This window comes from Myotis brandtii, unplaced genomic scaffold (assembly GCF_000412655.1).
Source record: "Myotis brandtii unplaced genomic scaffold, ASM41265v1 scaffold727, whole genome shotgun sequence".
NCBI lineage: Eukaryota > Metazoa > Chordata > Mammalia > Chiroptera > Vespertilionidae > Myotis > Myotis brandtii.
In genome coordinates, this window is record NW_005370872.1 from 826,098 (window position 1) to 854,065 (window position 27,968).

General features: G+C 41.0%; 1 protein-coding gene across 1 annotated transcript in view; it reads left to right on the forward strand.

The window, feature by feature from the left end:
• DNER (delta/notch-like EGF repeat containing) overlaps nucleotides 1-27,968 on the forward strand; it is a 283,908-nt gene that overhangs the window by 186,689 nt on the left and 69,251 nt on the right. Inside the window, exon 6 of the mRNA XM_014530157.1 lies at nucleotides 20,018-20,171. Within this exon, the coding sequence (XP_014385643.1) occupies nucleotides 20,018-20,171 (154 nt within the window). The remainder of the gene's footprint in view (nucleotides 1-20,017; nucleotides 20,172-27,968) is intronic.

Here is a 27,968-nt window from a genome sequence, read left to right on the forward strand (position 1 = left end):
GGCCGCCATCTTGGCTGACAGTTAATTTGCATAAGGATATGCTGATTAGCCAATGGGAAGGGTAGCGGTCATATGCTAATTACCATGTTTCTCTTTTATTAGTGTAGATATGTTTGACTTCACTTAGCCCAGTGCTTTTCTGATTTTTTTGGTCTCAGAACTCCCTTGCATTTTACAAAATCATTGAGGTCCCTAAAGAACTCTTGGTTATTGGGCTCCATCTACTCATATTTATTACATTAAAACTAAGGTATTAAATATTTATTGCTTTTAATTAATAAACCCATCACATATTATCAAAAATGACACCTTCTTTATGAAAAGTAACTATATTTTCCAAAGCAAAAAAGAATTTAGTGAGAAGTGAGACACCGTTTTCATTTTTACAAATCTCTTTAATAGCTGGCTCCAAAGAAGAGAGCTGGGTTTTTACCTTTGCTTTTATATGTGATCTATTGTGAAGCGTTATTTTGATTGAAGTATAGGAAGAAAATTGAGCCTCATACAGATTCTCGGTTGGAAAGAGGAGAAGTGTTTTAATAGCCTTTGTAGATAATTGAGTATCTTGAAAATACTTGAGAACTGGACAAGCGGCAGATTCATAAAGTTTAATTGAATGTGGAATCTGAAACCATATCAATGATCTCTTGTACTCTGGTACATTAAAATCCATTGGTCTGTTCTGCATTTTGGATTTCCTACTGATGAATGGTTTTTATAACATCACAGATTGGTCATTTGGAAAGTAATGGACTTATACAGAGCTTCCAAATGTTGATACCTTTCATTATATAATAATCCTAAAAATCACATCGTGATTAATATCACCACCAATCTCATCAAAATTGTCTGTAGGTATTGGGGGTTTGTCAAGCTCATAATGAAAGATGAAAGTTTTCCAAAATCCTAATTTCTCCTTTAAGGCTTTTAAAGCTCAAATGTTATCTCTGACAACAATAACTACTGGTTGTTTTCCTTGAAGTGGCAATCTTCCTCGGTTCATTTGAGAGAAAGTATCTGCTGAATGGCCAATTCCAAAGAAGTCTAGTTTGCCTGTGAGTCCTCCTTTCAAGGAGAAAAGGTGTTCCATGAAAAATGGGATCATTGGGTCCTGACTCAAAGAACTGCATGTGTTTACTGAGACAACCCCTGGGCTTTGGGGAGCAGCAGGAATGCTTTATGTTCTCCTCCCCACCCCCACCCAGCCGTTTTGTTACCAGAATGTTAAAAAGATGTGTAAGGCTTGAGATTTCATCAAATGTTAATTTTACTGCTTCAAGGACATTCTAAGTGAAATTGGCATTTTTGCTTCTGCAACCTTTTCATTCGTTATTGTTGCAAGCTCTTTAGATAGTAAAGAGGAGCAAGGAAATGAAGGGATTGCCTTTCAGAAAATTGGCTGCTTCCCTGGGCAGGAGTTGAGAGAATCCAGCCAGGATCTTGCTGTTGGGAGGGCAGTGATGGTAGTGGGCAGGAAGCCAGATCATAGGGGCAAGGAGGGACTTGGGTCACCAACATGCCTTGCCCTTTTGATAAGTTTGGCACGGAGTGGAGGGAGAGAGTGGGCAACTGGGTCAAAAGGAGGGTTTTTATTTCTAGAGCAGAGATGTGCCACATTGAAATAAACAGAAGGAAAGAAACTGGCAGATGTGACAGGTGGGGGGAGGGATGTAGTCAATGGAGGAAGGTTCCAGAGAAGATGGAATCAAAAGGAGTTGTGGGAGAGAAGATGCAGAGATCTGCAGAAAAAGGAACAAAACTCCCTTCTTTGAGGCAAGGGATGTCAGGCACCAGTCTTAACAGAGTATTGAAACAATTTAAAGAATGGAGGTGAAATTCATCTAATACAAATTTAACCCATTTTAAGGTGAACAATTCAATGGCATTCAGTACAATCAGATGTGACCACCACATCTATCTAGTTCTCATCTCCCCAAAGGAAGCGCTGTACCCATTAAGCAGTCCCTCCCCACCCCCTCCCCAGCCCCTGGCAACATCCTTCGGCATTCTGTCCCTATGGATTTACTATTCTTGATGTTTCACATAAATGATATATGTGACAGTTTGCATCTGGCTTCCTTTCCTTAGCACAATGTTTTGAGGTTCATTCATGTTGTAGCGTGTGTCAGTACTTCATTCCTCTCTATGGTTGAGTAATATTCCATTGTGTGGATGGATAATAATTTGTTTATCCATTTATGATTGATGGACATTTGAATCGTTTCTAGCTCTTGCTGTTGTGACTAGTGCTGCTGTGAACATGTGAGTACAAGTATTAGTTGGAATATCTGTTTTCAGTCCTTTTGGGTGTATACCTAAGGAGTGGAATTGCTGGATCATATGGCAATTCTATGTTAGCTTTTTGAGGAAATGTTAATTGTTTCTCACAGTTGCCAAAGAACCATTTTACATTCCTATCAGCGATGCATGGGAATTCAAACTTCTCCATATACTCACCAACACTTGCTATTTTTCTTTTCTTTTTCTTTTCTTTTCTTTTCTTTTCTTTTCTTTTCTTTTCTTTTCTTTTCTTTTCTTTTCTTTTCTTTTCTTTTCTTTTCTTTTCTTTTCTTTTCTTTTCTTTTCTTTTCTTTTCTTTTCTTTTCTTTTCTTTTCTTTTCCCTTCCCTTCCCTTCCCTTCCCTTCCCTTCCCATCCCTTCCAATTTTTGCCACCCTAGTGTGCATGCAGTGTTATCTGGTTGTAGTTTTGAGTTACATTTTCCTAATGACTAATAATGTTGATCAGAGAAAGATTTTTGTTATTTTTTATTTTGTTTTCTAAAAACTCATACTTTGTGCTTTATGTCTTAGGAAAAAAACACTTTTAATTTCCCCATCAAAACTGAAGTCATATCACCTTTGTGCAATCATGGTTATAGGGAAAGAAATCATTGCAGACATAACATAGTCCAGCTCCTGGGGACTGGAGATGGCTCTGCCTCTGAATGGAGGCAGGTGACTCTGTTTACCTGAGCCACCTGATACTGGTCCAGGCTAAGTGAGCACTGGGATATCTGCTCAATCCCAGGTTATTCTTGGCCTGACATCCATTTAAAAGTTTGGTTTATTTCTATGGAATGTGAGATAAGGCAGATTCAGAGAAGATGCTACTCAAATATTGCCTCGACTGGAAACTGGCCAAGAACCCACCACCTCTGTGAGGAAAGGGTAGGACCATCATCACCCCACACCCGTCAGACTGACCTGAGTCCTTGTAAGGGTTTCTTCCTTCAGATTGCCTTCTTCTTGTATTCCAAGAATAATCCCAAGAAACTTGGCCCAACCTCCATGTCTGTTAATCATCAGCAAGAAGGACCTCATTCTGTACTCCACTTCCTTTGACATAAGGGGCATTTTTGAGGCTAAGATAAGCATTTATGAGCCACAAGCATTAATCCTTTCCAACTTCACACTGGAGGATATTTTGTAGTTTAATGATAATTCTGCAGTTGAGCAGGATATTTCCAAACCAATAAGGGAAAAAGAATCTGGCTCCAGAAAGGAACGAGCAAGCTCTCCCTGGAATACAACAGCTGTGCAGTGATGGATAAATGGAGCAAGGTTACCACAGGCCCTTGGACTGCTGCCCTGAACACAATCCACCCTCTCTCTATGACTGTACTTGGTTTCCACCCAGATTCCGGGCAGGAAATTCGAGCTGTGTCTCAACCTCAGACAGAGGTGACTATGTGACATGTGCAGTGGGATATCATGTAACGCTTGAGTGTGGAAAGAAGGGCACAGAGGACAAGGGCTGACTCCTTCTAGGAGTCAGCAGAGGCCAGCAAATGTGGAATGTTTCAGAGCTGTCCAGAATCAAAGGTCATTAATTACGGAGGACATCAGAACTGTCACACATCTGTTTTTAGCACAGTCACAATATTTTGGCAGGAGACTAGGGGAAAATGAAGCACATGAATAGAAGAAATACTGGTGACAGCTTATACAGTAGCATTTATACATTCCACAACTAATTATGCATGGGTATTAGTGTCTACATCTAGAAAAAACTTAGAAAATTTACTTTTCGCTTTTTATTCTCTTTCCACATTATAATTTAATAAGTAAGTGCTTTCCTAACTTCACTACCATGTTTTTTATTTTTCTTTTCTACTAACCATTTCCATTTCTTTACATGCTTTCTTCATTGCATTTTACCTTTAGCCTTTTTCTTTGTATTCTCTGGTCTCGGTTTGATTTAGTCGATATTTAAGTGCTGATAAGCAAAGTATAATAGGTAGTTGCCATCAGATGGTGTCAGTAACAGACAGTTGAATAAAATTATATAAAGCAGGCAAATTAAACATTGATGCAAGAGGAATTAATGGTCAGCGCACATTAAAATATTAAAAGAATGAGCTACATATCAGGAAAGCATCAGTTGAAGTGATGATGAAGCAATCTGCTCAGGAAGTTTTGTAGGGTCTGGAATGGAAAAAGAACCTTCAGCAAGACAAATGGCAAAGGCCATGGCTAGTTGGAAGTTTGATTAGATTAAGGGTGTGACTGTCCCACAGCCCACGGTCACAGACTGTGGGAACTTGTACTGGAATCTGGTCACTTTTCTTTAAGCTTGAATTACTTTCATTGATTTTTCAATCATAGCCTGCTCCTCTATTTTTAGTTTCTCTGAACACATGGAAGATTTTGGGGATAGAAAAGATAATATGTTGTGCTATCTAAAATCAGAAGCAGCAGCTAAAGTTGACTTTTGTCTTAGGGCTTCTTTAGGTTGCTAAAATAAATAAAAATGGAAGAAGTATGAGATTCCATATTTAGGTTATTATCATATTATACTTCCATCTTCTACCATAAGAATAATTCATTGTGCAATCTAATAGAATATACCCCATAAAATTCTGATTGGTTTAAATGTCCAGTTTTGCCTGTTGCTAGGCACCCAGGCTTTCCACCCTGGTGACCTTCTGTACCTGGCCCATTTCCTTGTTCTGCTCCTGTCTGTCTAACTGCCTACCACAGAAGCATTTTGTAAAGAACTTTACAAATTATAGGTGGCACTTGTGATGTACAAACCAATGGAAATGGCTTCTGTTGCCTCCATCAAGAGCCACCTTCCAATGGCCCTGTTGCCCTTGGCATTCCAGCCCTGTTGTCCTTGGAAGTGCTTCCACTCATCTTCTTTTGAACTACCCAAGAATGCTTCTGGCCTGCATGACTGAACTTAACTGACTTTAGTGGAAATCATTTGGGGCTAGACTCATGTTTAATTTCCTTCTCAGAGTTCTAATTTTGAAAGACAGTTGTTGGGAGAAAGTTGATACTTGAATTTCTGAATCAAACTCAATAGCACATACTCTATATGCTAACATTTTGTTTGTTGCTGTTTTGCTTTTAAAATCTATCCTGTGACAAGAGTTGGGGCTGTTGGCCACAGAAATGGGCAATTAGGACCAGCTGGTTTGGCTCAGGAGGTCACGGTTCAATTCCCAGTCAGGGCACTTGCCCAGGTTGTGGGCTCAATCCCCAGTGGAGCTCATGCAGGAGGCAGTTAGTGGATCAGTGATTCTCTCTCATCATTGATGTTTCTATATTTCTTTCCCTCTCCCTTCCTCTCTGAAAGCAATAAAATATATTTAAAAAACCACAAAATAAATGGGCAATCAACTGCCTTGTCTTCTTACCTATTGTTTTGAAGCACTTCTCAGCTAAATGTATTTTTAATTTTGTAGTTAAATAAAATTGTTGACAAATATCAACTGTAGCCAGTAATACTCATGAATATATAATTATTCTCCAAGAAGGATACTAATAAAAGGGTCTTCTAAAAAATGACAAAACCATAGTTACCAACGAGCAGTAGTACTAGGAGATAATTTTTTAAAAATGTTTTGTTTCGAAGGTCTTTATTTCAGAACGAAAACAGCTTTTAAAAAATACTTCGAAAAAATAAAAGTGACTTGACATTGGTACAATTAAGTTGCCCATCCTTTTGGACAGAAGGCAGTGGGTTGGGGGGTGCCTACTTGGTGTAAGATTCAAGGATATTTAGGGAGGTTCCTTCATCCCAAATTTCCTTGATACATCCGCATGGCAGGATGCCTGCAATCCTGCTATTTGAGCTTCATTCCTATGTAATTACAGCATGATTTCCTATTTAAATGCAAATGGCCCTAAAATGGTATCCCATTAAGGTGTTATCTGTCATTAAGACTAGAATAACTTAGTTCAGTCAGGGGTTGATTTCAGTAGGAAAGAGAATAGTAGATAATTCTAGAAGTCAGGTGCCTCCTGGAGGTGTTGGGTATGAGAACAAGGACCAGGGTTGGGAGAGGTGAGATTTATCAAATTTGGCAGCAAATCTGAGCCTTGGTTTGGTTTTCATGTCTCCCTCGTTTAACGACAGGGGAGGCAGGTGGCTTTGAGCCATTCTCAGACAGCTGTTGTGCCAAATAAACAAAACTACTTTTATTTTAGCGCCTGAGAAGCTCTAGGAGAAGTGTTTATCTGGCAACAAAATGACCTTGAGCCCATTCCATAGCAGAAGTCCATTTATGCGGCCCTCAGAGAAAACAGAAATTTGGGCCAGCTCATAGGAGCTTTATTTCCTTCCAACATGTGCATCTAAAAATTATAATTGCAAAAAATTATGTATTCAAGATTGGCTTTGCACCAAGGACTGCTGTGCATGGCAGCCATGCTACTAGGTGTATCAGCCTTTGTTAGCACCTGAGCACATGAAAGAGGAAGTGAGCTTAATGTTTTTTCCCTAGCACTTAGATAGATCTGTGCTGGCTCAAGGACTTCCACACCCCACAGCACTGTGACATGGACAATTTCATTATCCCATCTACTGATGAGGATACCGAGCTCTAGGGAATTCAACATGCCTTTCCTTTTTTTCCGAATAAAGAACTTCTAAAAGAAAAACTTAGTTTTCCACCTTTCTGTGTAGAGAAAACCCAGTTCTTCCTTACTGTGTGTTTCTTTCTCCTGTGTGTTTCTTTGCCTTTGCAGGGAGCACTTCACTTCTGACACTTGTAGTCATCAAATCTGTAGCGGTTTTCCCCACACCAACCAGCAAGTCTCAGACACCTGCTGGGTATCCAACAATTTAACAAAATTCTAACTGTATCTACCTAGAGAAAGCATCAAATCCCACAGGTTAAGGGCTCTGTCCCACAAGACTGCCCCTACCCCTTCAGATGACAGTCGCAAGCCCAGGCTATCTGTCATCTGAGCTTCTGATTGACTGGTTATAGATTGGAGGTTCCCATGACCTCTTCTTGGGTTTAATTAATTTGTTAGAAGAGCTCACAGAACTCAGTGACAAAAGTCTTACATTTACCTGTTTATTAAAGAATATGATAAAGGATAGAGATGAAAAGCCAAATGAGGAAATTCATGGGGTGAAGTCTGGAAGGGTCCTGAGTCAAGGAATTTTTGTCCTTGTGAAGTTGGGGTACATCACCCTCCTTGTGTTTGTCAGACTGGAAGTTCACTGACCATTGTATAGTTGGGGTTTTTGTGCAGGCTTCATCATGTAGGCATGATCAGTTATTAACTCCATTTCCTGTCTATCTCCCCACTCTGGTGGATTGGGGTGGAGCCGAAAATTCCAAGATTCGCCTTGCCTGTGAACTTACCTTTTGCCACCCCTGAGTTATATATTTGGATTAATTTAGTCTGGAAATTATAATGATTCTTTTCTGAATCTCCTGTAGAAACACATTTATTAGATATAACCTGCCATTTGTTCAATATTAAAATGATGAAAGCAACAAACATTTATTGAGATAAGATTTAATTAAAATGAATGATAGGACCTTCCCTCCTTTGCTGGTGTTATTTCCATTTGTGTGAGTATAAATTCAATAAAGTAAGAAATGCATTGACCAGAGCAGGGACTCTATAATATAAATAAAAATCTTTCATGGTAAAATAAAGATATCATTTTTCCCCTCCTCCAAATGCTGAAGAAATGTCTTTAATCAAATTCCATAGTGTCAGGGATTGTATAGTCAAGCAAAACAAACCTCTTGGAATTTAGGCTGTGATACCAGTATTCTAGATTTATATGTATATTCTCATTTCAGTAGGAAAACAAGGGGTTGAATAATTGCATTCACTCTCCGTAAAGAAGGCTGAATTGATCCCTTATATCAGCTCTCTATGTTTTACTTTGTTGTTTATTTACAATCTCTCTCTTTGGATTGGACTTCAGACTATTCAGAAAGGTATGTAAACTATAAAATGATCTATTTAGAGGAAAATAGATGTGAAGACTAAGGCAAAGGAGAAGTATAGATCCAATAGGAAAGTAAATCTAGGTTCAAGTTATGAATGACCAGAGGAAGACCTGAATACCAGCTGAAGACGGGAATCCTATGGGATAAGTGTTGTCGAATATCTGTTGTATCATTTTAGATCTTTCAACAGTTAAATTTTAAAAATCACAACATAAATAATAGAATCTTTCAGTCATAGCACATCTCCTTTTATTTTTTGCCTATTATTGAAGTGAGGTTGAACAGGAAACAAAGTTATAAATAATATAAACTATTTGCCCAAAGTCAGGGAGGTCATGAACCAGGAATAGGATCTGAGCCAGCAATACAGGGTTTCCTCTTGCTGTTTTCACCAAGCATGTCAAACTCAAAGGCTAACATGGGCCAAATAAACAAGGTTTAAGTTTATGTGGGAGCAAAAAAATAAAAGCTTCAATTTTCATTGAAGAAATGTAGGTTTCTATGGAAATGGAGACATGCTGAATATAAAGGGCTGAAATAAATGAGTAATTGTTAACATAAAATAATAGAACATTTTAATAGAAATTGATATTTTTTCTTGAACATTAACTTACCAGGCACTGAATAACTACACAAATTAATAAGCTTAACCAAAATAAACTTATTTCTCTTGTTCTCTGAAAGTGAAATATTTCCTGTTGCGCACATCAAACAAGTCAGTCCAAGACTAATGACATGGCAATCGGCTGCTAAAATATTCGCTATTAGTATTAGCAGAGAGAAATGGTGAGCCTGCACGTAAGGGAAATGAATGCAACACAATTATAATAATCAGTCATTAGTGAACGTTGTAGTTCGTTATTCATAATTATATATAACAGGATATTGTAAAAATTAAGTTACAAAATTTTTATTAAAACATTTCTTACATACTGTTACATTGGCTGGGCCACAAAAATATTTGTAGTGGGCCACATGTGGCCGTGGCCCGAGAGTTTGACATGCTTGGTCTACACGGTTGTCTGTGGTTCACTTTTGATAGTGTGTGTGTGTGTGTGTGTGTGTGTGTGTATGTGTGTACAGGTCGAGTCCTGAAATCAAATGATCTGTGCTTAACTTTGAACTCTTTAGTTAATTAGCTGGCCCAACTTGGTCAATGTAATCACCCTCTCAGTATCTAATTTTCCTCATATATAAAGTTGGAATAACAATAGCAATGAGGATAACTGCATTTTGCAAAGCCCTTAGAATGGGGCCTGGCCTTTACTGAATGCTCAATAAGTTGTTCACGATGAAGACGATAGTGATGATGACAATAACAGACTTAGTTCTCTAACTAGTTTGTTGTTTCCTAGAGCACATGAACTATAGCTATATGCCTCTGTATGTGCAATGCCAACCTGCTCACACAGCCATTATTCAATGAATATTGTTTGTCCTCCAGGATAATCAGTTGAATATAGTAAGCATCAAATAAGTATTTGTGGAGTTCTGAAAACAACGTGTAAGGAAGACTGCTCTGAAAATAGTTGGAGGAACAGCTAGAGAAGGACTGGATGGATGTTACGGGCTAAATTGTATTCCTATAAAATTCATATGCTGAAGTCCTAACCTACAGCACCTCACAATGTGATTGTATATGGAGATTGGGCCTTTAAGGAGGAGATTAAGGGTAAAATGAGGTCCTGTGGGTGGGCTCTCATCCAACATGACCGGTTCCTTCCAAAAAGAAGAGATTAGGACACAGACATGCACAGAGTGAGCAGACAGCCATCTATAAGTCAGGGTGAGAGGCCGTCAAAGAAACCAACCCTGCCAGCACCTTAATTTTGGAGTTACCAGCCTTCAGAATTGTGAAAAAATAACTTTCTGTCATTTAAGCCACTCAGTCTGTGGTGCTTTGTGTGGTAGCTTCAGCAGATGAATACAGGTAGAGTAGGAAAGAAGCCCACCAGTGTTGTTTAGCATTTCAGAATGGCATGGAATCACTTGAAGCAGGATCATGACACTGGGGGTTTGTGGTTCACATGGGACTGAGACTTAGGTCCATTAAACCTAGGAGTTGAAGAGACCTTTGGAGATCAACCCCTTCAAATCCCTGTTCGGTGCATGAATGCTCCCCACATCCCCTTTCTCAGAATGTCATTTGAGCTCTGCTTCTCATACTTTGTAACTAAATTCTTTGAATTTCTGAGTATCTTAAATTGTAAGAATGTCTTTACAATGAGACCAAATCTGCTTCCCTCTGCCTCTGTATGACCTTGAGCAAGCTATCGAAATTCTCTGATCTATCAGTAGAGAAAGAGAAAAATAATATTGATTTTGCAAGACTGTTGGGAGGATTAAGTGAATCCTTGTGTGGTGCTTGGCATATGGTGGGGCTTTCTTCAATAAATGATGGTTTTGTACCCTGCCCTATCCCCATTGGATTTCTACTTGTAGAGAAAGTTACCACTGTTGTTCATCTCGGCTTTACATTTAAAAATGTAATTCAGAATGAGTTTTCCACCTGAGTTCACCTGAGGAAGATGTTGGGAAGGATCTCTATTCTTCAATGAGTCCTTCTCATCAATAACTTATGCATCAAAATGCCCATTTTATTAAAGCCTTTCCTTACCATTTTCTTTTGGTATAATAATGGAATTTTAAAGTGAGAAAGTAGAATGATATGTCATCTACTTGTGGGATCAGGCTATTTTCAGGGAAATTCAATAAAGGATGAGTTTGCAGTGACATTCATTTTTTCAAAGTTGAAACTAGACTTTTGTGAATGGATTGGAATGTTGCAGCAAACACAGATGGCTGTGACTTGAAGATGGAGGCTGACTGCATGGAAATCTTATGCCTAATTATGGCCATGCTCAGAGTGCTGAGAACACATAAGTTGGCAGAATGTGGTTGGAAATGGCGCTTGAACGTCTCCATTTTCCCATGCATACATCCAATTTTTAGGAAGAAAGGCCTTTACAACATTTCCTGAAAGGCATTTACTTTTTTCTCCCCTGAGTAACAAAGTGAACTTCAATGTCCTTTGAAAGCAGAGAGTGGGACTGTCATTCATTATTGTTTCTATTATTGAGAATTTAACATTTAAGCCAGAGAAATGAATTCTACGAATTCATGAATGTCAAGTCTTAAATTTAATGTTTAGATGATCTGCGTGTTTCTAAGCCTTTTTTTTAAAAAAAATATAAGCTGCTACATTTGCAATTAATGAACCCAAATAGAAGAGCAATGGTATGCCTACGGTCTAATGGGAAAATAAGGTAATAAGCAATGAAAGTATGTTGTTTAAATTACATGTGTAGTGAATAGAAAAAGACCCAGTTAATAGGCAAGAATTTGAAAAATGTAATTTATACCCAGTTTCCTTTGAGATGGCTCACTGTGTCCCAACAAGAGGTAACAATTTTTCTTTGTGGCTGGAGTGCAGGTGTGGCAGTGTGGCCCGGGCTCAGGGAAAGGCTTTCATAATCACTTTCACATCATAAATAGAATTTTCATATAATGTCTTAAATTTTGCATCTAATTATTTTTGTTTCTTGAAATACATAATCTGGGTTTAGCAAAAGGCATAAAAGAGATTGATTTGATCCTTTAGTTATAGCTAACCTATGTGGAATCAAATGAAAGAGTATGCTATGCTTACTGCTTTCTATCTAGATTTTAGTGTTCCTCAACTTGGTAATTTCAGACCTGAATGACTACCCAGTCTGGTTCCCATGTCTGGTCTAGGAGTTGTGGTAATAGGTCTCTGGCTAAGGATACTGGAACGATGCATTTGTGGCCTCTGTCTCCACCCGTTCAGGGTCAATGGGGTGATGGGACAACTGGGGCTACAATGTGACTGATGCTGCATTGTTACATGACTTGGTCGGGCTTCACTGCCTTCCTTTCCCAAAGTCTGCATAGAACAATATAAGCTCTGATGAAGGGGGCCACAGAAAGCCCTTACTTGGGACACTTTCTTCCTGGACAATTGCACCTGGAGCTCATCCATTAACCAGGAGCAAAAACATTCCAGAGCTTTCCTAAGTTAGGAAACAGACTCTACTTTTTGACCTTGCCAGTGTATGGTGAGCTAGTTTCGAGATGTCTTCTGCACTTTTACCCATAGGCTCTAGACTAGAGCATAAGCAGGATTTGCTGTCCCCATCAAGGTCTGCACTGGCTGTGCCTTGCTTGTGACCCCGGCATGCTGGGGAAGCTGAGAGGCAGCCAAGCCTCCCCTTGCATAGGAATCTTTAAGAAGATTCGGTTGTTCCGAGGGAAATGTGCTCAGTTATGTGATTCGTGTTGCCCACAGGAGCAAACTCATGGGTCCCTTAGGATGAGCAGCGCTTTTCCTGGCACTTCGGTATGAAATAAATTTCTGGAGTGGGACTTCACATAGGGGGACTGGGCGGTGTGCACACAATGCTCTCTGCAACATCTCTGCGGTAAACGCACTAGCAGATTCCGTAGGGAGGAGCTGGACACAGGACACTGAAATGGAATTCTAACGCTTCCAAGTTTTATCTTTCCTTTCATGGGACTTATCCAGATTCTTAAAATAAAAGCAACACATTGTTTTATTATAGAAAACTTTAAACATATATAAAATTAATTTGGCAAACCACCATGCCTGCATCACTTAGCTTCAACAATTATCAACTCATTAGCTAGAGTTTTGACCTTGCAGATGTTCAGACATTTAATTATGAATAGCCCAGATGTTGTTTGGACCATACTGGCCCATAATGGAAATTGAAATTGGCCTACAAAGTCTGTTAGCCAGGAGTGGTTTAAAGAAAAATTTCCCCCATTATCAGAGGTATTTGGGGTTCATTAGTCACCTTTTTGCTTGGGATTGTCCTCCTAATCTTTGTTCAAGTATCTCCTTTAAAATTACATGTAGATGAAGAATGTATAAGGGCTATAAGGCTATCTTAACAAAACACAAGATCTTTAGAGATAGCAAGGGAGTTGGAGAAGAGGATGCTGTACCTGCACAGGACCCTCCTGAAAGTCTACCTGTAGGCATCCTATTAAAGAGACAGCCTCATTCAACAAACACGCAAACGTCTATTATGCATGAGTAACTAAAGTCCTAGATGTGAAGGATCTCCAATTCTGGTGAAGTTTCCAAATCTGTGCATGAGTGATTAAGCTTTTAATCCTCAGGAAGGATATTTTTATTCCATTTTGACACCTTATTTGAATAAATTTGGTATAATTCTTAAAGCTACAGGAAATTTGAATCAGTGAACTCTAAGGATAGGCAATCATGCTGGCAAGGAAGGCAGCCAGACAGCAGAGGGGAGGTAGAAAAATGACTTATATTTGGAGCAGGATCTAAAATACTACAGTTGTGTGTGTGGGGGTAATTAGTTAGGGTGAAGGGCACCCCCACGTGCCTTTATGGTATGCAGAGACCATCACAGTGATGATGGGATGGCATGCAGCTGAGAGTGGGAAAGGACTTACAATCAGATGGTAATGGCTTTAAGGCTTGACCTTATACTTGCCTTCTGGGACACCTTCAATAATTTATCTGACTTTTCCTGTCAAGTCTGTTCTCAACTCTTAAAATGGATCTGACAATACCCACCTGACAGATGTGCTGAAGATTAATGAGGTAATTGAATGTAAGTAAGCTCTGTGAACAATGAGATTCAGTGTCTGGTCAGCTGGGATTTTATGTTGATACTGATGTCACTGGGATAGCAGAAAAAGATAACTGTATTTTCTGAATAGTTTGTTTAAGGGACAAAGCAAAATAAATTCTTATTCTTAAAGATAGAAATAAAGCTCCTCAGAAAACTTATCTCTCTGGGATGATTTGTTCAAAAATAATTAGACTTTACTGAGAGGTGCAAATTACAGAGAATGAGACAGAAAAGTAAGTTGGGGCCAGATTATCAAGGGCCCTGTGTGCTATGAGAAAGAGTTTTGATTATTTTATACATTTGGCTGTGTATTTTATAGAGTATTGAAATATAAAAATACAGAACAAAAGTTGGCATCAGAAGATACAAGTTAGAAAGCCATTTCCGGGTTGGAAAGGGGAAATTGATAGGTCACGGAGCCCTATGCAGCTGTTAAAGTTGAACCTTGAGCAGATTGCAAGCTCACTGCAGCCAAATCAAATAGGAAATAAAAAAAGGACAGTCACATGACCTGTGACCTGCACTGTTCATGAGGACAAAGCATCGGTTCTCATGACTAGCAAAATTGTTACTGGCTCTGAAATGAGTGCATTTTCTTGGATAGAGCTTTATAATAAATGGGGCAGAAAAATGTAGGTATATAATTTTCTCATCAATGGCCTCAGAGTAAGTGCAATAGTAGGTTTAGTAGGGATGTTTCGGACAGGACCCTTTGCTATTTAGTTGAGAGCATAAGGTGAAATAGCAACTCAGTGGAAACAATTCATTTTCAACTCAGTGAAGGAGCAAGAGAGAGCAGAGACTGTGGCACAGGATTCAGTTTTCTGATGGTTGGGTTTAGTAGATGTAAAGCAAAACCTGGAAAATGTGGAGGAAGGGTTGAGCTCTGTGTAGGTACAATTCTTCAAAAACATCGGTCCTTCCCACTAGACTTAGATTGAGATAAAAGTCAACTTATATCCCACCATCTCTATCCATTATATCAGTTTACATTTCTTCATAGCATTAACCCCTATGTGACAGGGTATTATGCATTTCTTTGTTGTTACTCTAGGATATAAGCTAGAACATGAGCTCCATGAGAACAGAAACTGTCTCCTTCTGTCCTTCCCCACACCCCTCATACTCACAGTACTGCTTGGCATATGGTAGGGTGCAAAAACTGTTTGTGAGTGGGATTAAAGAATACAAATTGGACATCCAGCTTCTGTTAAATTATCTGGTAAGAGCCAGTTATGCTATAATGCTGAATAAGTACTTGGAAGATCATCTTAGATGGTAGCGCTAACATAATATGATAATTGAAGAAGTAAAGTTTGCCTGAATAAATGGCTATCAACTTCTGCCATTTATCTCACTACTGTGGGATTACGTTCAGTCAGGATTAGGGTGCTAGAAGAATAAAATCAACTATAGTAATGAAACAAGGTCATGTAATGTAAAGCAACATTACTATGTACAATGCAATATCGGGTCTTTTGGGGCACATGAACCATGGTTTCCAACGTTTTACACCAGGCTGGAATCCTTACTGTGGCTTATAAAGCTCTCTATCAGGGTCTTAAACCTGAGCACTATTACATTTGTGCCAGAAAATTCCTTGTTCTGGGGTCTGTTCTGTGCATTGTGGGATATTTAGTAGCATCCTTATATCTCTAGTCACTAGATGCCTGTAGCAAGCCCCCGGTGTGACAACAAAAAATGTCTCCAGACATCCATCACCAAATGTCTGGAGGGTGAGGTGGTCCCCCATTGAGAAGCACTGCCCTGAGCCGATCTGAGCCTCACCCCAATTACCCTTTACTCTCATGTCCCACAACTGTCCCCGCCCTTTGCTTTATTTCAGCCACACTAGCCTTCTGGCTCTTTTTGGCTGGGCTAGGCTCCCTCTTGGTGTCTTTTCAGTGACAATCCCCTTTACCTAGAATATCTTTCCTGGGACTCCTTCATGGTGCACCCCCTCACCTCTGTCAGGTCTTTGTCCCATTACCACCTTCTCAGCATGCCCTCCACAACCCTCGCCATTTCTCTTCCCTGCCCCTACTTTACTTTTCCCCATAGCACTATCACCTAATTTACTACCCTACTACTTGTTCATTTTGTGTGTGGTCAGTTACTCCCAGTGGAGTAGACTCCGCATGGAAGAGTCTTGTCCACATTTGTGTCTCCAGCTCCTAGAGCAGTGCCTGGTGTACAGTTAAGTGCTCACTTTGTTGAGTGAGTGAATAAATGAATGCAGGGAGGACTAACATTTTTTTTCACCTAGAACTTTTCAAAGTAAGCTTTTTAACCATGATCTGAAAACATTTCATTAATGTACAAATGGAATGTTTGACTTCAAGCTCTTGAGGAAAATTGAGATTCTGCATTGGGTTTTTAAATTAATCTCTGAGAGTCACTTTTCATTTTACTTGAGATAGACTTTTACATATGAATATACAATAATTTTGCAGGGAAGTACTGTTCTGTAATTTTGCTAAGCTACTAATTTGAAGTTAGTTTGTTTTGTCTCTTGTGCTGGTTAAGTTAATCTGAACTAGATCAGCGATGCCATTGCCATCAGTGGGTTAAATATCTCCAGCTTGGTTTAACAGTTTATAACTTTCAGTGATCAGTTTTCCACAACAAATATGCTAAAAACATACTTTCCTAATGTATATTCATGGCTTCTTATAAGTCAACAGTCTAGGAACTATAAAAAGAAACCTTTTAATATTTATGGGAAAGCTCCTTATTGTTAGAAAATAGACTAGGAAGAAGTTTAACTTTATGAATGACATGAATCAGAATACACAAAATTGTAACTAAAATTTTATGTTCAAGGCTCTGTAAACATTTTTCTTCATCTTTCTCATTCAATCAAAAGTTTAAGAATTAATCCAGTCTATAGCACTTGTTTCAACAGTCTCTTAAACATTTTTTAATGCCCTGGCCAGCTTGGCTCAGTGGATAGGGTGTCAGCCTGTGGACTGAAGGGTCGTGGGTTCGATTCCAGTCAAGGGCATATGCCTGGGTTGCGGGCTCGATCCCCAGTAGGGGGCATGCAGGAAGCAGCCGATCAGTGATTCTCTCTCATCGTTGATGTTTCTATCTCTCTCTCCCTCTCCCTTCCTCTCTGAAATCAATAAAAACATATTAAATTTTTTTTCAAGATTCCTGCTTAAAACAAAGTAAAACAAAATGTATGGCTTTTGTTTTATCTTTAAATCAATCAAAACGAAATCAAAGATATTTGATTTGTGGCTTTTAATAATTTACTTTCATAAGCAACATAGTTTACATGGAATTCACCAGATAAATTATACGTAAAATGTAACCCACAAATAACCAAATAAATTTATCTGCAGTATGGAACATCTGACTACCAACCAAATAAATTTTATAGGACAGCTGCCAAAAATAATGACCCCTAGTAATTGATTAAGATACTGAGACCCACTTTGGAATTGTATGCATTGGGCATGCCCGTGTTTACATATCAAAGGTGGTCACAAATCTCCAGATACACAAAGGGTTCCACACACATCCCCTATAAATAGCAATGGTGTACTCTGTTGTACATGTGCACAAGGACAAGATTTTCCTTGGAAGACAGTCCTAGAAAAGCAGTTTCCTATTTAAAAGGTGGCCTTTCTAATAGTCCTTGATATAGCTTCTCCCAGTTTTCAACCACAAAGTCCATGCAAATGCATATAAAAGAAAAACACTCAGGATTTCATGAAAAAACCAGACAGGAAGCCAACTATTGCTGGAATGCAGAGGGAATCTCCACTGGCCACAAAGAGGTGTGAGAGATGACAGAAATAGGAGGCAGAACATTTGGCTCTCACGTAAGAAGAAACAGCCATTGCTTTTATTCCAATTGCTCAGATTTCTAAGATATAATTGAAGAATATAGTCTTAAACTAAAGGAGACTTGACTATACAGATTTGGCATACTCCTTTAATTAAAACATATTCAATTAACAAAGGAAACACACCTATATAAAATCCGGCAGTTTGGGGCGAGCTGAATGTCACGTTTGACTGGCCTCTTGGTTGGTTGCTGAGGTCAATGGTGCATCCACTCCTGGTTTAGTCACGGTGACAAGGACCATCCTCTTATGGGGTAAAATGTGACCTCACTGTGCAGGGAACAGTTTTTCTTAGAAAAGGAACCTTTGGGGACAGGGCAAGTTAGGTGGGAGGCTTTAGCAGTACGGCTCCAATAGAATGATGAAATCATAAAGTGATTTTGCATAATGACCTCTGTGGGTGTTCCTTCCAGGAGTGCAGGTTTGAGTCACTACATGGAAATGTAAATATTCAACTCACATATATGTAGGTTACAGAGAAAAAAAGATAATTTTTAAATTAGGAAGCTATCTAAAAATCATCTTATTTTTTATATAAGTTAAAATAGCATTTGATAAAACTTAATAATCATTCTAGCATTCTACTTAGTGGCAAATTCTACAAACATTTCTTTGAGATCAGAATTATTCTGGAAGAGCCACCAATGTAACCATGATGGCTGGAGAAGGGAAAGCGATGTGATCATTGTTTGCAATTGGTATGCACTTTGGGGTGGGAGTGGAGTTGTTTTATCTAGAAAACATAAGTAAGTCCACTAAAAACTCTCTGACCTGTAATGAGAGTGCAGGGTGATGTCTGGTAACAGAACTCTAGTATTTTCCATGTCATTAATAATCACTACCTAGTGTGATGGGTATTACAAGGAAGGGATGAGAAAATATCTCCTTAACAAGAGCCACAAAGAAGTCTAAACATACAGCAATAGGTTTATCAAGAACTGGACAAGAACTCTAAAACTTGATTGAGAGACAAAAAATATGAAAGAATGGACAAGGCTGCTTTCAGGAGGAAGGAAGGCATTCTGTTGTGCTTGGGCGGGAAGTACTGGGTGGGGATCTGGGCGAACATACCTACACAAGAGGGCAGAGTCTCCAAGTTTAAGGGCAGGAGGCTGGGGACCTGGAGACAGAGGGTGGGCCCAGGAGGGGCTGTGGAACAGAGATTTGAACACCTGCCTGCTGTGTGGGGCTTGGAAGAGCTGGAAAGGTGCTTTTGTCTGTTTTATTTTGATTTTTTCAGCAGCAAGATTTGCTTATGCAACTCTCCTGTGCTTCTTTTCCTCCCCTCTTCATGAAAATCTGCAGTAACCATCTGCATTGCTCACATAGGCTTTGGAACCAGAGTTACATTTCTTGTAGACTTGCACCCGCCTGAGGGTGGTGAGAAGGAAGGCTCTGTTTTATTTGGATTTTACACCTGTCTCAGAAATGAACCTTCTCATTAGATTCAGTCCTCTGGGTCTGAGTTACAGTCTTTTACTAAGAGAAAGTGAATATCATAAACCCCAAAGGCAACAGGTGACTTGAATTGCAGTCCTTGTATTTCCCCCTGCACTCAGGTCATCCGCATGGCTATAGATCGAAGCTAATTTACAGGCTGATTCAGTAAATTCCTTGCTCTGGAAGGTGGTCTGAGGAGGACATTTGGTGATGTTTTGTCACAAGAGCTGTCTATGCTGCAGGATTTTATTTGCTTGGAGTAACATCTAATTTAAGGACTGTAGTACAATATATCTGCTCTAGCAAAATTGCTATTTTCATGTGAAGTCAACAAAACTGAATTTTTTTCTCCTTAAAATAAAGTTATCCTTTCCACTTCTATTTTAGGAAGATTGAAAATGGTTGAAATAAATATGAGTAAATAATCATTAAAAATGTTTGAAATTAAACTATAGAGATACATATCATTTCTTTTTAAAAATATATTTTTATTGCTTTCAGAGGAAGGGAGAGGGAGAGAGAGAAACATCAATGATGAGAGAGAATCATTGATGGGCTGCTTCCTGCACATCCCCCCCCCCACTGGGGATCAAGCCCACAATCTGAGCATGTGCCTTGACCCAGAATTGAACTGTGACCTCCTGGTTCATATGTCGGCACTCAACCATTGAGCCACACCAGCTGGGCCATATATCATCCCTTTTAAAGCTATGGTTTTAATCAGATCATGATATAAATGATATGAGTGAAAATACTCAGTGTTGGTATAATTATAAAAAGAAGTGGTGCTTTTCAACTTTGAGTTTCACAGCCGAAGCCTACGCTTTAGAGGACTCCAGTAACATACACTGTACATTTGTGTTTTAGGCGACTTTTTCCTGTGACTGTGATGAGCAATATGTGGGGACTTTCTGTGAAGAATTTGATGCCTGCCAGAGGACACCCTGCCAGAACAACGCGAGCTGTGTGGATGCAAAGGAAAAGCAAGATGGGAGCAATTTCACCTGCGTCTGCCTTGCTGGTATGGTTTCCGGAGCTCACCATTATTATATATCACTCTGTAGAACATACGCGCTTATTAATTAATGGTGGTTAAACAATACTTGGTCCGGCTGTTGGACAAGGGGACTTCAAGGTCCCATTTGATTCTATCAGTCTGTGCTTTATATAATCGGGGAACAGGAGAAGGAAGTTCCCATAGGGATAAACATTCTGCCTCTTTGCTGGCTTTCTGACATTTCCATGGTAGCATTCCACCATTTTTGTTTTGGGCTGAGGATATTCTTGATCAAATAGAGGCCTGGATGTTTCAAAAACAATTCTGCAAAATAGGCACTGAGTGTGGGCTGGCGTTGTGCTGGTTGATTATGCTAAATAATAAGAAAAATCCAGTATCAACTACCCAGGTTGTTTCGTAAAGCCACCTAATCTTTCTGCTTATGTTAATACCCTTTTGTTCATGTACATTCATTAGACCAAATTCTTGGTACACTCTTCTCCACAATGAGGCAAGGGATTCCTTAATTAGTACAAGGGATTCATGGATACTACATGAGACTTTCAAATCCTTGGAGCACAATGAGTGATTCTTAGGAGATCGCGGTAGACAACGTGCCCACAGACTTCTGTGCTCTGCCAATCATCTTAACTGACTTTCAGCTTAGTCGACTGATTCTAGACCAGGGGTCTTCAAACTTTTCAAACAGGGGGCCAGTTCACTGTCCCTCAGACCGTTGGAGGGCTGGACTATAGTTTAAAAAAAAACTATGAACAAATTCCTATGCACACAGCGGCGGCAAAAACACCCGGCGGGCCAGATAAATGTTTTCGGTGGGCCGCATGTGGCCCGCAGGCCGTAGTTTGAGGACCCCTGTAATCTAGACCTTCAAGGAGCAGGAATGGCATTTACCAGTGAACATGTTGATACAACTGTTTTGATGCAGCTTAAAAGCAAGCACCAAATTACTCCTTTTTTATTATCAAATAACATGACATCATCCTTCAAAACTGACATCATCTTTCCTCTTCTATCTCATTCTCTTGCCAACTTCTGCTACTGGGTGGGGATTTAGGCTGAGGTAGGGGTTGGGGGTAAAGAGAGGGGTGGAGTGAAATGGGCCTTGGGAGAGTAAATGCTCATTGTAAGCAACAAGACCTACCAATGGAGAAGTTTATGAATGAAAAAATGAAAGCCCTTTACTTATCTATTAACACAAACTTTATCATCTCATAGGGGTAGGATAATAATTTGGTATATTCTTTCCAGACCTGTGCGTGTGTGTGTGTGTGTGTGTGTGTGTATTTCCCTTGCAGATTGGATGAGTATTTTTCTATATGTATTTAGCAAGTAATTATAGTATACGCATGGTTCTATAAGTTGCGTTTTTTTCTGGTAGATCACAGCTATCCTTCCATATTAGTACATATGGAGCCACCTCATTCATTTTAACAATTTTGTGGCGTGTCTCCTAACTTTGTACTGTATCTCCAGGGTGGAGGCCCTTTAAACCATTTATCTAACAGATTATTGACCTTTCCCACATAGCTCCTATTCTTCCTCATGCTCCAGAACTAATCCTAATCAGAGGTAGAAGATTTTTAGGAAATGTTACCCTGGGACCCGAACTCTCTCTGCTCATCATCGACTGACTTATTCCTGCGAGTCTCTTAAGCACGTTTCTACTTCGTCAGTTTCTATATCCTGTAGAAACAACCTCTCCTCTCCTTCCTAACTCTACCTCTCAATAAGCTTTTCACTGTAACACACACACACACACACACACACACACACACACACACACACCCCTAATGTTCACTGAGTGTTTAACACATGGCAGGGCTGTGCTAAGTACTTTCTTAGGGTGTTTGTAGAGCAATCTCTGAGTTAAAAGCCTTAATTAAACCAATTTTACAATTGAGAAAACTGAGGCACAGGGAATTTTGTAACTTGGCCAAGAATATTATTCAGGACAATGCTGGACTATGCTGCATTAACACACCAATCCCCATATCTCAGTGGCTTCTAAGAAAAGGTTAATTTCTGCTGTGTCGTAGTCTGATGAAGGCACTTGCCTCCAGGTGGTCACTCAGGGATCTGGAGGGTCTCCTGTGATGTTCTGAGAGCAGTGCTTAGAGGTGTCTTTTATCACTTCCGCCACATGTCATTAGCCAGAATTTGGTCACTTAGTACCTAGAGCTTTGCCTAGGAAGAGGTAAACATTCTCATGGTCTCACCAATAACTGCTGGGGCTGGGATTTGAACCCAGATCTTCCTGCCCGTCTCCAAAACCCATATTCTCAACCATCTTATTATACTCTGAGCACACAGCCACACTGTGTGCTGAGTCCTTTCATGGTACAACTATGTGATTCAAGCCCATGCCTTTCAACTTCCTTATCTCAAACAGGTCTCTTCTTAAAAGAAGAAATATTAGGCAATTTTGTCCAGAAAGGGAACTGGTAGCTCAAAATGAGGATTTTTATACTAAATTTAGTTCTGAGTGTGTTGAAAAACGTATTTTCCATAGGAAAAGTACATTTCCTTTGTGGAAGAACTATGTACAGGTTAATTAACATCAACTCATTGATCTCTGATGCTCCAGATATACATCAGATCTACAAGCAGTGGGAAGCATGTTTTCCTTTTAAAAAATGTATCTTGCTGTGCTCTGATTGTTGCACATTTGATCATGGAAATTACCTTGTTTGATGAATGAATGATTTCAAATCAGAGAACAAAAGTCCCCAATAAAGTATTTTCACGGAGACGTAGCCTTGACTCAGTGCTCGTTTCTCTTGAGAGGAGAACATTTCTTGTCAAGTGAAAATATTATTTTCAGCCAAGAAGCTTCAGCTCCAAATTTGCTAATATTTTGGTATTTTGCTTTAATTTCTACATCAAATGCCAGTACAGATAGAAGTTTTTGAGTCATGGGTAATCTGTGAATGAATATGGTGCATTGAATGTTGAGTTGGTTAAGTAACAAACTGTTATAGTTTTCATTTTTAATACAATTTATTGGAAAGCAGAAAATAGTAAAACATTGATCGATAGTAAAACGTTAATTAATGCCATATACATGTACATGCAATATAAAATTAATAATACAATATGGTCGGTAAAATTTCTATTTTGAGGAGGAAGTTTTTAGCAGGTGTAATTGATTTTTTTAAAACTTTCTTGCAATACTTTCAAAAAGAAGGGGATTGTCAACAGCATTAATACTGTAGGAAAATCTAAGAGGAGGTTATTGGCTTTGCCAACAGGAGGTTATTGGTTTTGTCCAAGCCTTGGCAGCCTCCTGTTTGCAGGGATGTGATAAAGGCTACATGAGCTCTGAGGTCTCTCTAAGACTACATACAGGAACAAAGCAAGGGAGGGTAGCTAGAATTTATCAAACACTCTGAAGGGCAGCAGCATATTTGGTGATAGTCACTGCCGCTCAGTTTCTATTGATCTAAGAGTTTTCTCAAGTGACAGTGGTTGGCAGGGATGAGGTACAGAGGACATGGGCAGGATGTGAGAATGAATGAGCAGCAGCTACAGACTGTTGTAAAGACAAGATTAGTGGCAACATTAATGTGAGGAACAGAATCAGAAAGGTCTCTTTGATTTTTTTTTAAATTATGGCATACTGTTTAAGAGGACAGGCTCTAGAGCCAGATGCCCAGATGACAATCATACATCCCACACAATTGGACCTTAAATGTGGGTTATTTCCCATCACCACAAGGATGAGTGTCCTGGAGACACTCCCTGCTTGTTGCCTGAGGTTACAAGAGCACTAAGCACCAGAGGCAGGAGACCTGGTACCACCTGCCCTGGAGCCCTGACCCCTGCATGTCCCACTTAACCACAGCCTCTGGAGCCAGCAATCCAAATCCTGCTTCCATCCCTACCATTTCTAGCTGGGCTCTTTAGGCAAGTTACCTAACCTCTCTGGGCCTGCTTCTTCCACTCTGCAAGGAGATTACAACAACCCTTGCCATGGCTGGTTATAAGTATTAAATGAGAACGTAAGCTTGTGGTCTGTTCTGTGGACATGTATCTTCAGTACCTAACCCGGCACATAGAGTTGCTCAATAAAGATTTCCTGAATGAATGAATGACTAGAATGAGATGAAATTCTATGCAAGTCATGCTGTAGAGGCTCGATTCCCTTGCCTCTCCTCCCTCTGCCCACTCTCCCTGGGCTCCTCCCTATGGCACACATGTTTTTTGCCTCCCACCCACATCAGGTCATGGCTATCCTGAGGGCAGCAACGTCATATTGCATTACTCTTTATTTCTCCACTCCCTGCCAGTGCCAAGCCCGGTGCCTTGCATGTAACAGACACACAATAAATGGTTAACTTGAAAGTTAGCTTTTTAAATCAGGATTTATTTTCATAAAAGCCTTCTAATTTGAAGAATATGATTTTTCCTCAAAGGAGCTATTTCTTTTTCTGAAAAGGATAGCTATGATACAGGTTCAGAGTCACCACTGCCAAAACATTATCAGCACCGTGCAAAGCATTTTTTAACTTCAGAGCACCTCATTGTTCAGCTAATTGGTGATTTCAGCCTATTTTTAAAACCTCGTTATTTTGGACGCAAGGGGAACGAGTGAGTGTTCCTGCCCAGCTTTACTTGTTTAAACACCGAGTGTTGCTCAGATGGTCTCGTGGTTCCTTTGCGTTGTGAGTTAGAAAGGGGTCGCCTCCTCCTGGAGGTAAATCCTGAGCAGATTTGCGGGGCGTGCTCACACCCAGGCTCACTTGGCTCAGGAAGGGAGCACCTTAGCGGGTCATGAGTGTGGTTTTTAAAAAGCAGGTTAGGTCAGAGTTTCAGAATGGAAAGAATCTTGGGACTTGCCTCTGTATTGGAGTGTGGGAAGCAATGGTGACTCTGAGGCTGAAGGACTTGCCCAAGGTCACAAAGCTCACAGAGAAACGGGAATTCTGGTCACTTCCTTCTCTGCCCATCTTTGGGTCAGAGTATGTTTTACCAACATATTCAAGGTTAGTGAATTCCTTGTGAGTGATGAAGGGAGCAGGAGGCATGGAATTCTTTGGCTGTGAATGTGTTGCTTACAATGCCTTCACCAATGTTTGGGGCAGAGAACAAAAGAAAATGTGTAACCACATGTTGTGGCATGTGTCAGTAATTTGCTCCTTTTTACGCCTGAATAATATTCCATTGTATGGATACACCAGGTTCATTAACCCATCCATCCAGTGATGGGCATTTGGGTTGTTTCCACCTGCTGGCGGTTGTGAATAGTGCTGCTATGAACCCCACCCTCCACATGCTCTCCCTTCTCTCCTCCTCCAGGATCTTATGCTTCCAATCTTTTCTGTCTTCCTCTCCCTGCTGTCTTCCATCTCCCTCCCCAACCCTTCCCTGGCCTCTTGTCCACAGGATTCACAGCTTTCATCTGAATACCAGCCCCTCAAACAAGCAAGACTGTAGTGAGTCCTTGCTGCTATTTCCCTGTGTCCACCTCTTTCTCCTCCTCTCTCATCCTCTTCATCTCCACCACACAGTGGTCTACACCCAATGCACAGTTTTCCACCCACACCCTTGCACTTCCTTTCTCTTTATATCATGAAACCGCTTCTCCAAGGTTATGGGCGGTGTCCTCACTAATTCCTCATCCTGCCCATGACTGTCATCTCTGTGGAAGCATTTCTCACCTGGCTTACAGACACTGCCCTGTGTCCTGACTCCTGAGATCTCCCCAGCCCCTCCCCTCCTCCCTTTCCCCTCTATTGTCAGAGCTCAGTCCTTACCATCCCTCTCCAACTGCTCTCCTTAGCAGCAGTCACTCACTCTGAGCTGTCACCTCTAAGTGGATGTCTTCCAGACCCTCCCTCCAGCCCAAGTCACCTCCGCTCCAGCACTCCTACTGGACGGGGCATCTGCTACCACCTCACCCCTGGTCAGACTCATCTCCCGACCACTGTGTTCCCCCCTCCGCCTCCCACATACGCTGCCAGCCTGGCTTTTCTGATGGGCTCCAGTTTTTATCGGTGCCATCACCACCCTCGTCACCCAGTTTGGAAGCTCAGTCTTCACAGGTGGATGCCCTCAGCTCATCTGTCTTTGTATAACCACCAGGTTTGCTTTATTTCTGATGATCCCCATTTGCTTTCTCTTCCTTGGCCAATGCCCTGATTCGAGTCATTGTCATCCGCTGCTGGAATGATTGTTCGAAGCCTGCCCACCCTCTCTGCCATCCATGCTGCTTTGCTCACCCGGAGCCCGGAACTGGGAGAGCCCAGTGGGCTGCCAGTGCCAAGCCTGCACTCACTGCCCATTTTCTTCATGACTTCGGGGAAATTACTCTCACTGGGTAAATTGCAATAGGTGACAGAATTCCAAGCATCACAATCTGGTGGCTGTTGTGAAGGTTAAATAAACTGATGGGTGTGGAGTGCCCACAGAGGTACCTGGCTCACAGCGAGCGCTCAGCAGGTGTCAGCTGCTGTCATTGTCACTGTCAGGCCATAGCTGGCTGCCTGCACTGAGCTCCGTGCTACTTCCTCTGGCCGGAGATCTGGCCTCAGCTCTGTGGTCTCCCTGACTGGTGAGCCACACTGGACCACATCGGACCACAGCATGTCCTTTTCTCCTCTGGTGGTCCTGGAGATCCAGGCCGACCAGGCCACTCCCTGCCTCCTCTCCCTGCCTCAGGGCTGGCCTTGCTGGCTCTCACAGTCTTTTCAAACAAGCCTGATGAGAGGAAAGAAAAGACACAGGGAGGAATAAAGAGTGTGGGGTTTGGAGTCTGTAGTCCTGGGTTTCAGTCCAGGTGGAGTCACTCACCAGCTGTACCTTGCTCCTCTGAGCCACCGTTTACTTCTCTGTGAAATAGAATAATGGTATTGACCTTGTAAGAGTTCAAGAGAACCCACACACATACACACCTGCACACACAAATATGCACACAATACATGCACATACACACCCACACACAAACATGTAATAACACACATACACACACATGAACACACACAAATGCACATCTATACACACACACATACATGCCCAACTGGTATTGAATAGGTATATGTAAAGGGCACCTATTTGTAGCCTCTTGAGGGAGGAGAAAGATTAGAATTTTCTTCTCTTCCTTCTTTCCCCGAGGCTCTGCCCACTACCCCACATCCCATTTTTTGATGGCCCCTCGGGAGTTCCCTCATTTGGTCTACACCAGAGCTCCTGTTCCCAGGGAGAAGGGAGGGGAGACTGAAGCTCCCCCCTAAAATTGAAGTGGATGAGAACAGGGGATGACCAATCTGCAATGTGCCTTCTCACGTCCGCATGCTGTTCAGAAACCTTCACAGATGCTGCTACACGTGGTAACCCCAGTGCCTCAGCACGTGCCCTTGAGGCCTGTCAGGGCCTGCACCCAGCCCGGCCTTTCCCTCTGTCCCCAACACTTCAGTTGGCCCAGCCTTGTCCCTGAATGTGCCTGACTCGGTGCCATTCCCCTGCTTTGCTCACACCATGTGTTCTTCGCTGTTCAGAAACCTTCACAGACGCTGCTACATGTGGTAACCCCAGCGCCTCAGCACATGCCCTTGAGGCCTGTCAGGGCCTGCGCCCAGCCTGGCCTTTCTCTTTGTCCCCCAACACTTGGGTTGGCCCAGCCTTGTCCCTGAATGTGCCTGACTTGGTGCCATTCCCCTGCTTTGCTCACACCATGTGTTCTTTCATGTGAACGTGGTTCTCTCCTCACCGGAGGGCAAGCTCTCTGCAGGCAGGAACTGTTTCCAGACTTCCTTTAGATCCCCCGAATTTTCACTCACAAACCTTCTTTCTGAAAGAATGACG